The sequence below is a fragment of the Diadema antillarum genome, unplaced genomic scaffold, assembly GCF_040938485.1.
Source record: "Diadema antillarum isolate AM-2024a unplaced genomic scaffold, OU_Dant_1.0 seq00000910_RagTag, whole genome shotgun sequence".
In the NCBI taxonomy this organism is placed as follows: Eukaryota; Metazoa; Echinodermata; class Echinoidea; order Diadematoida; family Diadematidae; genus Diadema; species Diadema antillarum.
Genome location: NW_027271766.1, coordinates 233,251 through 244,557, shown reverse-complemented (window position 1 = coordinate 244,557; position 11,307 = coordinate 233,251). Strand labels below are relative to the sequence as shown.

At 37.8% G+C, this 11,307-nt stretch overlaps 1 protein-coding gene across 2 annotated transcripts; it reads left to right on the top strand.

The window, feature by feature from the left end:
* The first annotated feature begins 2,499 nt into the window (after positions 1-2,499).
* Positions 2,500-11,243, top strand: LOC139741212 (isoaspartyl peptidase/L-asparaginase-like). Of its 2 annotated transcripts, none has more exons than XM_071651805.1 (7): positions 2,500-2,805; positions 4,337-4,554; positions 5,546-5,688; positions 7,105-7,262; positions 9,171-9,301; positions 9,775-9,885; positions 10,624-11,243. In XM_071651805.1, exons 2-7 carry the CDS (start codon positions 4,350-4,352, stop codon positions 10,827-10,829), a joined length of 954 nt encoding a protein of 317 aa, XP_071507906.1. In that variant the 5' UTR covers positions 2,500-2,805; positions 4,337-4,349; the 3' UTR covers positions 10,830-11,243. The 2 variants fall into 2 exon arrangements, with proteins under 2 accessions (XP_071507906.1, XP_071507907.1); XM_071651806.1 differs by lacking the exon at positions 2,500-2,805 and adding an exon at positions 2,848-3,021.
* Positions 11,244-11,307: the final 64 nt, after the last annotated feature.

Below are 11,307 nucleotides of genomic sequence, written 5' to 3'. Positions count from 1 at the left end.
GGGATGCCAAGTTAAAAAAAAATGTATGAGTGAGATTTTCATGACTCGGCATCTCGGCGCGCGAATGTGCGCGCGAGCGAGGGTGTGGGAGGGGGTTTTCCCCCTCCCACGGTCCGTTAGGGAGCTTTTTCAATTTTTAGCTCTTAATGGTGCGATCAGGTGCATACTTAAGTGACTATATTTTTCACTTATTTTGAAAGACAAAAGGGAAATATTTACCTTCAATTGCAACTATCACTTTAATCCTTTGAGTGATATGCTCATTATTATAGGCCAAAGTTGCAGACATCGCTCGATGCGTGAGAATAATGGGCGTCATGCGTGAGATCGTGAGACGGACCCTAAATGCTTGAGTCTCACGCAGAATGCGTGAGACTTGGTAGCTCTGTATGATAGGAAGCTGTAAGGTTGTATTTTGAGTGATGACAAAGATATCGAGTGGACTAGCCAATAGAGCGCCCCACATGCCTTGTAATTATGCGCGTGGGGGTACGTTGATCAAATTTTTGTGCACCATATAATGTGAGAATTAGACCCATTGGGTACTTTTTTCTTCTTTTTTTTTGGATACGTTTTACAAAATTGTACAGAAAGAACATAGGCCTAAGTGAAATTTCAATTAAATTAAATTAAATTCAATTCAATTCAATAAAGGTTTTATTCAGTCATGTATCGCAGCCAGTGGCTGAATTGCACATGTTTACAAAGATAACAGATACAATCATGATTATCAATTCATATAAAACAACAAGAAAATTGAATCTCCTACAAAATACACGTAACTAAAACTGAAAATATTAACTTAAACTTAAACATTGAAAAGCTTAAAATATACCAAAAAAAAACTATTACTAAATAATTATCACTATTAATGATAAACAATAAAAAAATGATATGAACATAATTCAATCATTAAATTACAAATTACTAATTACATTTTTATCTATATACTCCCTAGATCAACAATTTAAAACTTCAGACACTTATATAGCTGATGGCATATTGCACATATTTCTATAATAAACATTAATGTAATCACTATTGAAAAGAGCAATATCTAATGTATATATATAATACGCTCAAAGCAATCAAAAATAAACTGAATTAATGACGAAAGCATAAAAATATGATTATAAAAGATATAATCATAAGAAGAATAATCCATATAATATACCCTATGTTTGATCACAAAAATAATATATTGCACGAGGAACAAAATCAATATTAAATCTTGAATTATGTATTTGAGAATGTGTGCTTGTTTGCGCATGTGTATGGAAAGGGGGTAAGTGTGTGTGAGTATGTGTGGGGGTATGTGTGTGAGTGTGTGAGTGTGTGTGTGTGTGAGTGTGTGTGTGCGTGTGTGTGTGTGTTTGTGCGTGTGTGTGTGGGGATGGGTGGATGTGCGTGTGTGCATACCCACAATCAATGAATCAAAGTTATATGATAAATTATATCAAAATAAGAGCAATGGAAACATTGTCATAACCACCTAAAATATATAAAATACACAATCTTTAAGTCTTGTGCATTGTATCAAAAAAGATTGCAAGTCCATTGATACGCTATAATGTATTGCTTATTCACCATCTAATTACAAATGACACATTATGCATATGTATCTGGGTATATAAATGAGATGCACAAACCAAAAAAGGGGGGCATACATAATGATATTGCATATTTTTCCAACTAAGAAGATATATATATATGTACATATCAAACATACAGACCAGATATACAATGATTGTGGGTTTTTTTTTTTCCTGATTTCCCAAATAATGCTTATGGTTACAATACACACGTATCAGCAGTGACTGTTCTATCACTTTAGAGATAAATTCCGAATTAGGATATTTATCACCACAAAAACAAATGACAAATTATAATATTTTTACCATTCAAATATCTTAACAATTACTTTAATAGCTACATGTATATAAGCGGTGACATAAGGGGAAAAAAGGAGAAGGGGCATCGGAACCCACTGAAGTTTCAGTACTGTGACAAAATGAACTTATAAAGATGAATTTATCCGTGTCAAAATGTATAGGCCTACTTGTATGAGAAAATGACATGCAGATCTGCGGTGGGTCATCTAAAAACTGGTTGGGGGCTGCTGGTCAAAAAGAAAAGGAAATCGAGAAAAAAAAAAAAAGCACATTACAACACCCATGAATTTCCAAGGGTTCCGTCCTTAGATTCCTCCAGTCCATGTGGGCGGGGTCCATTGACGTGACCTTGACTCCGTCCTGCAGCACTCCACTCCCTCCCCCCCCCCCCCCCCCCCCAAATTTTGGTGCCACAACCAAAGGGGAAAAAAAAGTTTCGCGATCAACCCATGTAAATATCAACACAATTCATAGCCACAGCATGCACAGTGAGATCATACCGTATCAATACACTTGTATTGTTATGACTGTATTGTCATAGGCTGTCTAACGTAGATCTATTTGTTATGCGGGCGGCGTACAATGCTCGGTGGTGGCGAGTTGCCTCTTTTGACAGGATTATACTGATAGTTGTACTACTGACATACATCACGTTGTACGTGCGTCAAAACTAAAACGACTACATACGACAAAGGTTAGAGGCAGGCCGAGGTCCGTGCGGTGACATCTGTAGACTGTAGTATGGCGATTGTTCGGAGCCGGGCACTGGTCATTGCTGTGACTTTTAGCTTTGTGGCAGGATTCATCATTGGGTATAAAGTGAACTCCTCCTACCGCCGTTATCTTCAGAGGAAAAGGGACAGGCTAAACAAAAAAGCTTTTGACATTCAGAGGCAACTCACGACTCAGTAGGGTTAGTTTCCCATCATGTTTACAATACTATAGCTCTACTTGATTGCGAGTGATAGTGTAGCCACCGATCCGTACGATACGGCCATATCCGGACCCGTGAAGCGGGGCCCATCCCGGTCGGTCAGCTGAGATGCTCCGTCGGTGTCCTTTCTTTCCTTCGAGACACACAAGTTTGCCTTGCTAGAGAGGATTATATGACCGACAACAGGATCAGGAGGTGTTTGTGTGTGCGTCCGTGCGTGTGTGTATTAGTGTCCATGTACATGTTATTGTGTCTGAGCTGAGAAAGTTTATCTGTAAATAATTTGCTATCCCCTGTCAATACAATCTGCCCGTCGGCCTTTGATGTTTACTGTGTACCATATCCCAGTACTAGTAATTGCAGTAGGGCTTATACCTTCCCTGTGAAAAGTTGTAACAGGTATTAGATTATCAACTTCAAGGTTCACAAAGTTTACATCATAATACTGATCAAGACTGAAGAGCAGGAATGATCTATATTTAAATAATTAAGAACACCTACCAAATACTACCACCTTGTAGTAATATTCAGTCACAATGGTCAGTTAAAGAAAATAAAAATCATGATAAAGATTGCTTTTAAATTGTAATGAAAATTAAGGCCTAACATTAGATAAAATTCCTGATCATTTTCAATCCACATGTTGTACATGTATATCGGGGGGGGGGGGGGGGTAGATAAAGGCAATGGGGTATCACAATAGAAAATTAAGAAAAAAAGTTCCTAAAATCGGGGGGGGGGGGGGGAATTTCAAGATGCATTTTGTCAGATTCACTCTCAGACAATCGGGTGTGAGAATTTCACTAGCTTTTAACAGTTTGTCAGAAAAATAGTATGTGACACAATTCTTCATAAAATGCTTCCCCCAGACCGTATTTATGTTTGTTTCTGTTTGATTGTTTTATAGCTTGTTGATTTATCCAGTTATGAATTTAAGATCAAGTGACAATTTGTCTTGGAGTATTAAATACACTCGTAGCTAGAAGAATTGGTTGGCTACAAATTATGTTTTTCAATATCAATCAGTACTACTATTTCTGAACAAGGAAATCTACCATTATCGTGTTAGAGCAACTATAGCAACAGAGTTTAATGTGTGATCATTGTTATGGAATGATCCTCCCCCTCTTCCCCCCCCCCCCCCACACACAGATTGTGCTTTGTACCCTCAAAAAATATCTTGCTCCCATCTATACTGTGCTTACCAGCAAAGTTATTAATAACATTACTTAAGGTACATGTATCTCGACATTGAGGAGCCTGTTTTGCAGTCTGAACAATTACATGCTGCTTGATTTCCAGCTGATGACTACAAATGTAGGTGATTCTTACACATGCAAGGCTGTTTTGCTAATGGAATCTCAGAGAGGTGTTCAAGATTTGGTGATGGAAATGATTTATGGAAGTTATTGAAACTTACTCGTTCAACTTTATCAAACTGTGTATTAGCCTTGAGCAGTATTATGAAATGTAACTCTTTTGTATTTTTGCAATCCATTTGTCATCTTAGATAAAAACTGAGAATGTCATCAACTGGGACCCACGAACCAGCGATAATAGTGCATGGTGGCGCTTTAACGACACCTGATGGAGGATGCGAGAGGTACCACTCTGGTGTCCAGGAGGCTGCCAGAGAGGGGTACAAGGTGTTGATGGGAGGTGGGACAGCAGTGGATGCTGTGGAAAGGGCCGTGTGCGTCTTGGAAGACAACCCGTTGTTTAATGCAGGTTAGACTAAAATTGAAATGTATGCATGAACGCAATATGTGGTTTTTTTTTTTTGTTTTTTAAGCGCCATCATTTAATTACATTGTATATATGTAAAGATCCGACATTGAATTGAATTTCCTGGGTTTTTATTTGTGTGTGTTACTGGACAATTAAAATGAATAGAATGATGGGGGGGGGGGGGGGGGGAGACATTTCATCAATTGCTTTGTCAGATATTTTTTTCTGACAAACTCTTATAATTTAAGTACATCTGATTGGCTGAGAGCAAATTTGTTAGGGAAAAAATATATAAAAATTAATATGAATAGAAAAAAAATAACACGAAACCACTTTCAATATGATATATAAAAGAGCATACAATTTTAAGAGGTGGGACCCACCTTTTTTTGGCTCACTTTGCTTTACTATATCTCAGTCATTTCAAACTGTTTTTCATCAAGTAAATGTTTAATTTCTCTTAGAAGCGTATGCTCTATAATATTCATATAAATGATTTCTAATTATCTCACTAAAAGTTGAAATCTGTATCCTCATCTCCACCAAAACTATACCATCCCTTTAAGCAGCACTTTCTTCTTTCAGAGAGGGTTAAAAGTCACTTTTCATATTGTGGTCAAGATCAATTAAGTTCATCAAATGTGAGCTGATTGCCATCTTCATATAGCAGATGAAGAGATAGCATGAGAAGCAGATATATTCCAGTTATATATATATTATATATATATATATATATATATATTTTATTTTATTTTTTTTTTTTTTTGGGGGGGGGGGATGCTGTGGTGCCATGAAATGTGCAAAAACAAGGAAGTATACATCCTAGTATAGTATGATGTTAGCTCTATAACTTCTGATTCTAGAGAAGTTTTGTTTAACAGGTCTGTAAGTTTTGGGCAACTCTGATGGTCAGTAAAGTTTTTCCAAGTCTCCCACACAACTTCCTTTTGCTATCTTACTGTGGGTGAATCTTAATACTGGCTGTTGACAGGATGTGGTTCCAAACTCAATGCTGCTGGAGAGATAGAGATGGATGCAATCATCATGGACGGGAATTCCCTAAAGTCAGGAGCATTAGCTGGTGTGAGGGACGTCAAGAATCCCATCAAGTTGGCCAGGTGTATTATGGAGAAAGTGAGAATGACTCCTGAAAGCCTCTGTAACCTATCTTTTGTGATTTGTGAATTGCTGTTCTGCGATCTCAAAAGGAATGAGCAATACAGTGAATCTGCAGCAAGTAATTGCCATGTCAGTGTCTTAATGGCACACTTTGCTCTTGACCAAGACCGTCAAAGTGGGGATGTGGTCAAACCATAGCCACTGAAAAATTTATGCATAGAAAAATTAAAATCATCCTGAGTAGTTTGGGCAGCAAGAATTCACAAGGTGATTTAGATCATGTTGGGTTGTATTATATCAAATGATATGTCTATACTTTAGAGGTCCAGAATGCCAAGTCACTCAGTTCCTGCAGAGTTCTTGTACTTATTACTTGATATGCTCTCTTACTGTGGTCAAGTACAAGGCTGACACAAATGGATACCAGTAGGTAGGTCTCTGTAGACCTTTACCCTCTAGCTGGACTTGACACACAACCTGGATATTTACCTAACAGTAACGGGTGATTAAAATGCCTTTGAAAATGATTATTAAATCAATGTAATGCATAGTTTCATCATTTGGAATTACTCTCTCACCTGTTTTGGCCAAATTGTAATCGGCTTGCTCAATTACCGTACACACTGTGTCCCTTGATTGCACAATCAACAGAGAGAGCTCACACCATTAAACCACAGTTCAGTGGATCACAAGTTACCATGAGCCTTGTTACAAAGTAGAGACAGAGAAAGCAAAGACAGTTTGAATCAGTCACACAGTGATGCTCATAGAGATGTTGTCCTGATTCCAGAGTTACACCAAATCTTTCCTGTGGATTTGTCCATCATAGCATACAGTGTGTAGGTGCATGTTCACTAGTTGACGATAGAGCAATAAAGGTTGTGTCTGAGTTGATCTGTAGTCACTGCAAACTGTCCGGGCTAATTTTTGTTCACCAGCAGACTTAACCAGAGAACTGAATTACAGTGGTAACTGGTGCTAATCAGACACATACACTGATATCTATAGTGCAGTCACATGATTTCCAGGTACTCCACAAAAATATGTTTGTTTGCTTTTTTCTCTCTTTTTTTTTTCCCAAATGTTAATAGTCTACTGTGCATTATTAATGGGCTTCATCTTGTTTGTCACTCTGTTCAACCTATTAAACATGATCCTTCTGTCAGGGTCATGATGCAGTGATATGACAAGTTATGCAGGTAACATCAGAAAAAAAAAGCCCTTTATGGCTATATACGCATATATATTTCTTTCATCCCACAGATGCACTTTGATTTGTAAAATCCCATAATTACCGAATGCGTTGTATCGATAAATATTTTTCAGAATTTGATATGAATCATCTTTTACAACTTTCAAATTTTAACTACTTTGCAACTGCACATTTCATATCTCATTCGTTTGAATTTCACTCTTATGTTGGCTCAACAGACAGAGCATGATTTTCTGATTGGCAAAGGACTGGAATCCTTCATTGATGAGCACAAGATCTCGAGAGTGGATCCTTCGAGTCTAATGACCAAGGAGAAAAAAGAGCACTTACAAGAAATCCTGGACACAGCATATTTGTCTGAGATTCTGCAGGAGAAGTGAGTATGCTTTAATGATTACAGCCATAAGATCATACAACTGAGTCTTAGCTTGAGTTCAGATAGACAGAATTGATATTGTTCCTCAAACAAATTCGTCATATATACCAATAAAACTTTACGATATGGATGTGAACTTTGTCACATGTCAGATTAATAGGCCTATTTTATCTCAACGAGTGATGTTCATATGATAGTTGTTCAAATTATTTTGGTACTGTTGTGATACTATATTCTGCCTGTAAATGAGATAGTTAGCTGTCTAGCATTCAAGGTATTGTAAAGTCCCATATGATTTTTGCATGACACAATAGGTTCATAAAGATCATTAGTAAAATCCTTTACTTTCTTCATTCCTTGCCTGCACATTATCATATATATTTTTCTGTGTGTGTATGTATATATATATATATATATATATATATATATATATATATATATATTGATTTTTACTTTTATATCAATCCACTCCTATATACTAAGTAGTATGGCTCGCTTATATGTATATTTATTTATATGTTCGATATGTTGTGTACTCTGCATTTGTTCAGTTGGTTGGCTGTCACTTTCATTTTTTTTTCCACGTCTTCGTATACCAGATTTAGGGCTTGCTGCTTGTTCCCTCCCCCCCCCCCCCCTTACTCTTGCTGTTGCTATTTCACTCTTTTTCTAATCTTTATCCTTCTCTTGTTCCTTATCTTGTTTGATGTTGCCTCCCTATTCATCTTTATCCTTCACAGGTTGCCCCCTATGATCCTTGGGATCATCACTGGGCCACCTCTGCCTTTGTCTGTTCACCTCCATGCTACTATCTCCCCTTCATTACCCCTAACCCCCCCCCCTTTTTTTTTGTTTTTGTTTTCAGTGTTCTGTGTCCCTAGCCTTCCTCAGACTGTGCTTGTTGTGTGTAATCCATGTGATTGCTTTCCCTGCATGTTTGTCATATTGCCTCTGACAAAGATTCTACTGGAATCGAAAGTTCAGGTTACTTTTGACTCCTTTTGATCATTATTACATCACAGAGATCTTGCTACATCTGACTTGCTTTATCTGACATACACTTTGTATATCATTTGCTAGTTGTGGTCAAAATTTTAAACAGTGAATATACAAAGCCAAAGAGGAGTTATTAGGGAACTTTTCTCAGTTGGATTTGGTGCTTATTTTGCTCATGTATTGTAATGGATGGATTTTTTTTTTGATTGATTGCAGATGCAGTAAAGATTAGACAGTCTTGTGTGTTGCAATCCAACATAAACTACGTGTATATGTATACATTTTCTTTCCATTTTACTTCAAGAAGAAAGGGCCATTTCCCTCCAGAAAATAGATGATCTTCTGGTTTTGTTTTGATTTTGATAGCATGACATTTTCTAGTAAAATTACCCCAAATCTACAAGTATTACCCCAAATCTACAAATCTTCAGTATCAAGACTTGAGAGAAAAGCCCTCCTTCATTCAGTGGTAAGAGTTTAACTCAGTGTTGAAAAGGCTATGTAATATGCAATTACCCTTCTTTAACCCGTTGAGGACGGTTTGATTTTGCTACAACACATATTTCCCATAGACGCCTGCCTGAGTATACTCTGGACTCGTCCTCAACGGAATAATTATATGTTTGTCCCAGTAAACACTGAGTAAATGTAATAGTAGTGCATCACAAACTAGGGCAATGATATTTAAGCAGAGTGTAGAAGGCATACAATTCATTTGCTCTAGATTTCTTGCCTAGTGATCGTTTTTTTTTTTTGTTTATTTCATTTTTTGGTCTGAGAAGATTGCTGAATAGCCCATATTCAGCTGTGCTACTGAATACCCATGGCAATACTCATATTTGATTTAATACCGCTATCATCTGTATTGTGCTTTATTGTTTTGTGTTTCTTTCTTTTTTTCCTTTCCTAAAGGAGACACACTGATTTACTTGGCACTGTAGGTGCAGTGGCCATGGACAAGAGTGGAAGCATCGCTGCAGCTACATCTACAGGTGGGATAACAGGGAAGAGAGTTGGTCGTGTAGGAGATTCTCCCCTCATTGGTAAGTGGTATACAATGTTTGATTTCGTTACATATTTCCTGTAGATGTTCATATGTCAGCGGTATGAATTCATCCTTTCAAGCTTCTGGAAACAAAGATAACTGCATGAGAATCAGAGGCCTCCCAGTTGATTTTGTGCAACAGTCAAAGTTTGAAATGAGATTGAATCATATTGAATTATGACTTTTCTAATGCGACTACCAACTGTAGTCAACAAGCAGTGAATACTTTTAGGCATGCAACCAGGTAGAATTGACAGCTTTTTGTCCTTCTGAAGGACAAAGCAATGAGGATGAAGTGCTTTTCCCTAGAACTCAGCCACTGCTGCCAAAAGACTTGAACCTGGGATCTCAGGATTGGTTATCTGTGGTCTTATCCACTAAGCCACAACTGCTCCTCATGCCAGATGAAAGGAGATAAAATGAAAGTGACTCAATATTCGTCATATTTGTCTATTGTTTGTTGATTTTCAGGATCGGGGGCATACTGTGACAGTGCTGTTGGGGGCGTGAGCACAACGGGCATTGGTGAGGCCATCATGAGGGCAGTCATGGCAGGTCGTATCGTCCTCTACATGGAACAAGGTTAGTGCAATGATGATATGATGAAAATCTCGTCTTGTTCCACATGAGCTCTTTCCGCAGTGACACACCCACAGGACATTACCCTCCAAACTCCTAAAGCAAAATGTTATCATCACCACAAACAAATGAGATAAATTATCTAATAGTTTATTTTATCGAATATTAATCTTGCATCCACTGAGCTTGACTTCATCATGAGTTCATACCACAGTGGTCTAGTACATACCACACCAACATTGAATGCAAGCTCATAGGTATACAAATTAAGCAGGAGGTAAACATTCTAATTATGTGACATACTTGTACAATACAGTGTATAGCAAAAACAGAAATGGGAAGCCCTCTGATGCAATTTAGACATTACGGGATCAGAATACACAGAGTAACACCACTTGCACCACAACAACCGCAACTGTACAAATTGTTTCAGGCTAAGCTTGCTCTTTTTCACAGGAAACAGACTATAATATGAGCAATGTGATGTTGATCCTTTATTCTTTTTTTATTCTTTTCTTTTTTGTTAATTTGCAAAATATCTCATCATAAGTCTCTCGAAAGGTGCCAGAAATAGAGCCGCAGGCAAGTAGATACACACTTTACTGTTTCGTGGCACTTAATCAGTAGTAGAAAGTAACTGTCAATTGCTCATATTCATATGTTTAGGTTCGTTCATAAGAGTGAGTTGGAGAAATGAAATAATACAATGCTGTATTTCATCTATGTTCTCTCCACATCCAGGCTTATCTTGCCGGGAAGCAGCGCAGAAAGCTCTGGAGTACCAAAAGCGTAGAACATCCTTTGGCTGTGGTGTCATTGTTCTGGGGGCCGATGGTCAGACAGCCCCAGTGTTCTCATCAGAGGGATTGATATGGGCCCAGATACAGAAGGGTTCCCTGTCCTATGGAATCTCACAGGGAGAATGCTTTGATGGAGGATCAGTGTAGTTTTAGAAAGAAAAAAAGTGTCATGAGTAAAGAAAGAGCTTGTCATTGCTTCCCTTTCCTTCCAGGTGATAATGATGGTTGAACTGTGACATAGTTTATCCACTTATTGCTACTACAGTTGAACCTCTCGTATCCGGACAAGTCGGGACCGGGGCTCATCCGGATAAGGGATTTGGCCGGATACGGGAGACTCAATGCTTTATACATATGTACATAATATACATACACATGTACAGTAGCCCATTGTAGTACCACATGTAGTAATGTGTATACTGCAACCTTTTCATTGTTACACTCAGTAACAGACCCCAAAATAGAGGTTCGTGTTTGCAAGAATGAAATCATTTTCTGTTATAAATTCTTGGGATTATTTACCTAAATAACTATTAAGAAATGTATCAAGTATATGTAATTCATGTGTGTTTGTGTAGGAGTTCTCAAGGAGTTGGGAATCCCCCTTTCCTCCCGTAATTATCTT

What these genes read in the sequence shown, in the direction of transcription:
- LOC139741212 (XM_071651805.1), top strand. Translation starts at nt 4,350, where the DNA reads ATGTCATCAACTGGGACCCACGAACCAGCGATAATAGTGCATGGTGGC. An exon ending in CCAGGTGTATTATGGAGAAA is followed by an intron (nt 5,689 to 7,104) that starts GTGAGAATGACT and finishes TTGGCTCAACAG; the next exon opens with ACAGAGCATGATTTTCTGAT. An exon ending in AGGAGATTCTCCCCTCATTG is followed by an intron (nt 9,302 to 9,774) that starts GTAAGTGGTATA and finishes GTTGATTTTCAG; the next exon opens with GATCGGGGGCATACTGTGAC.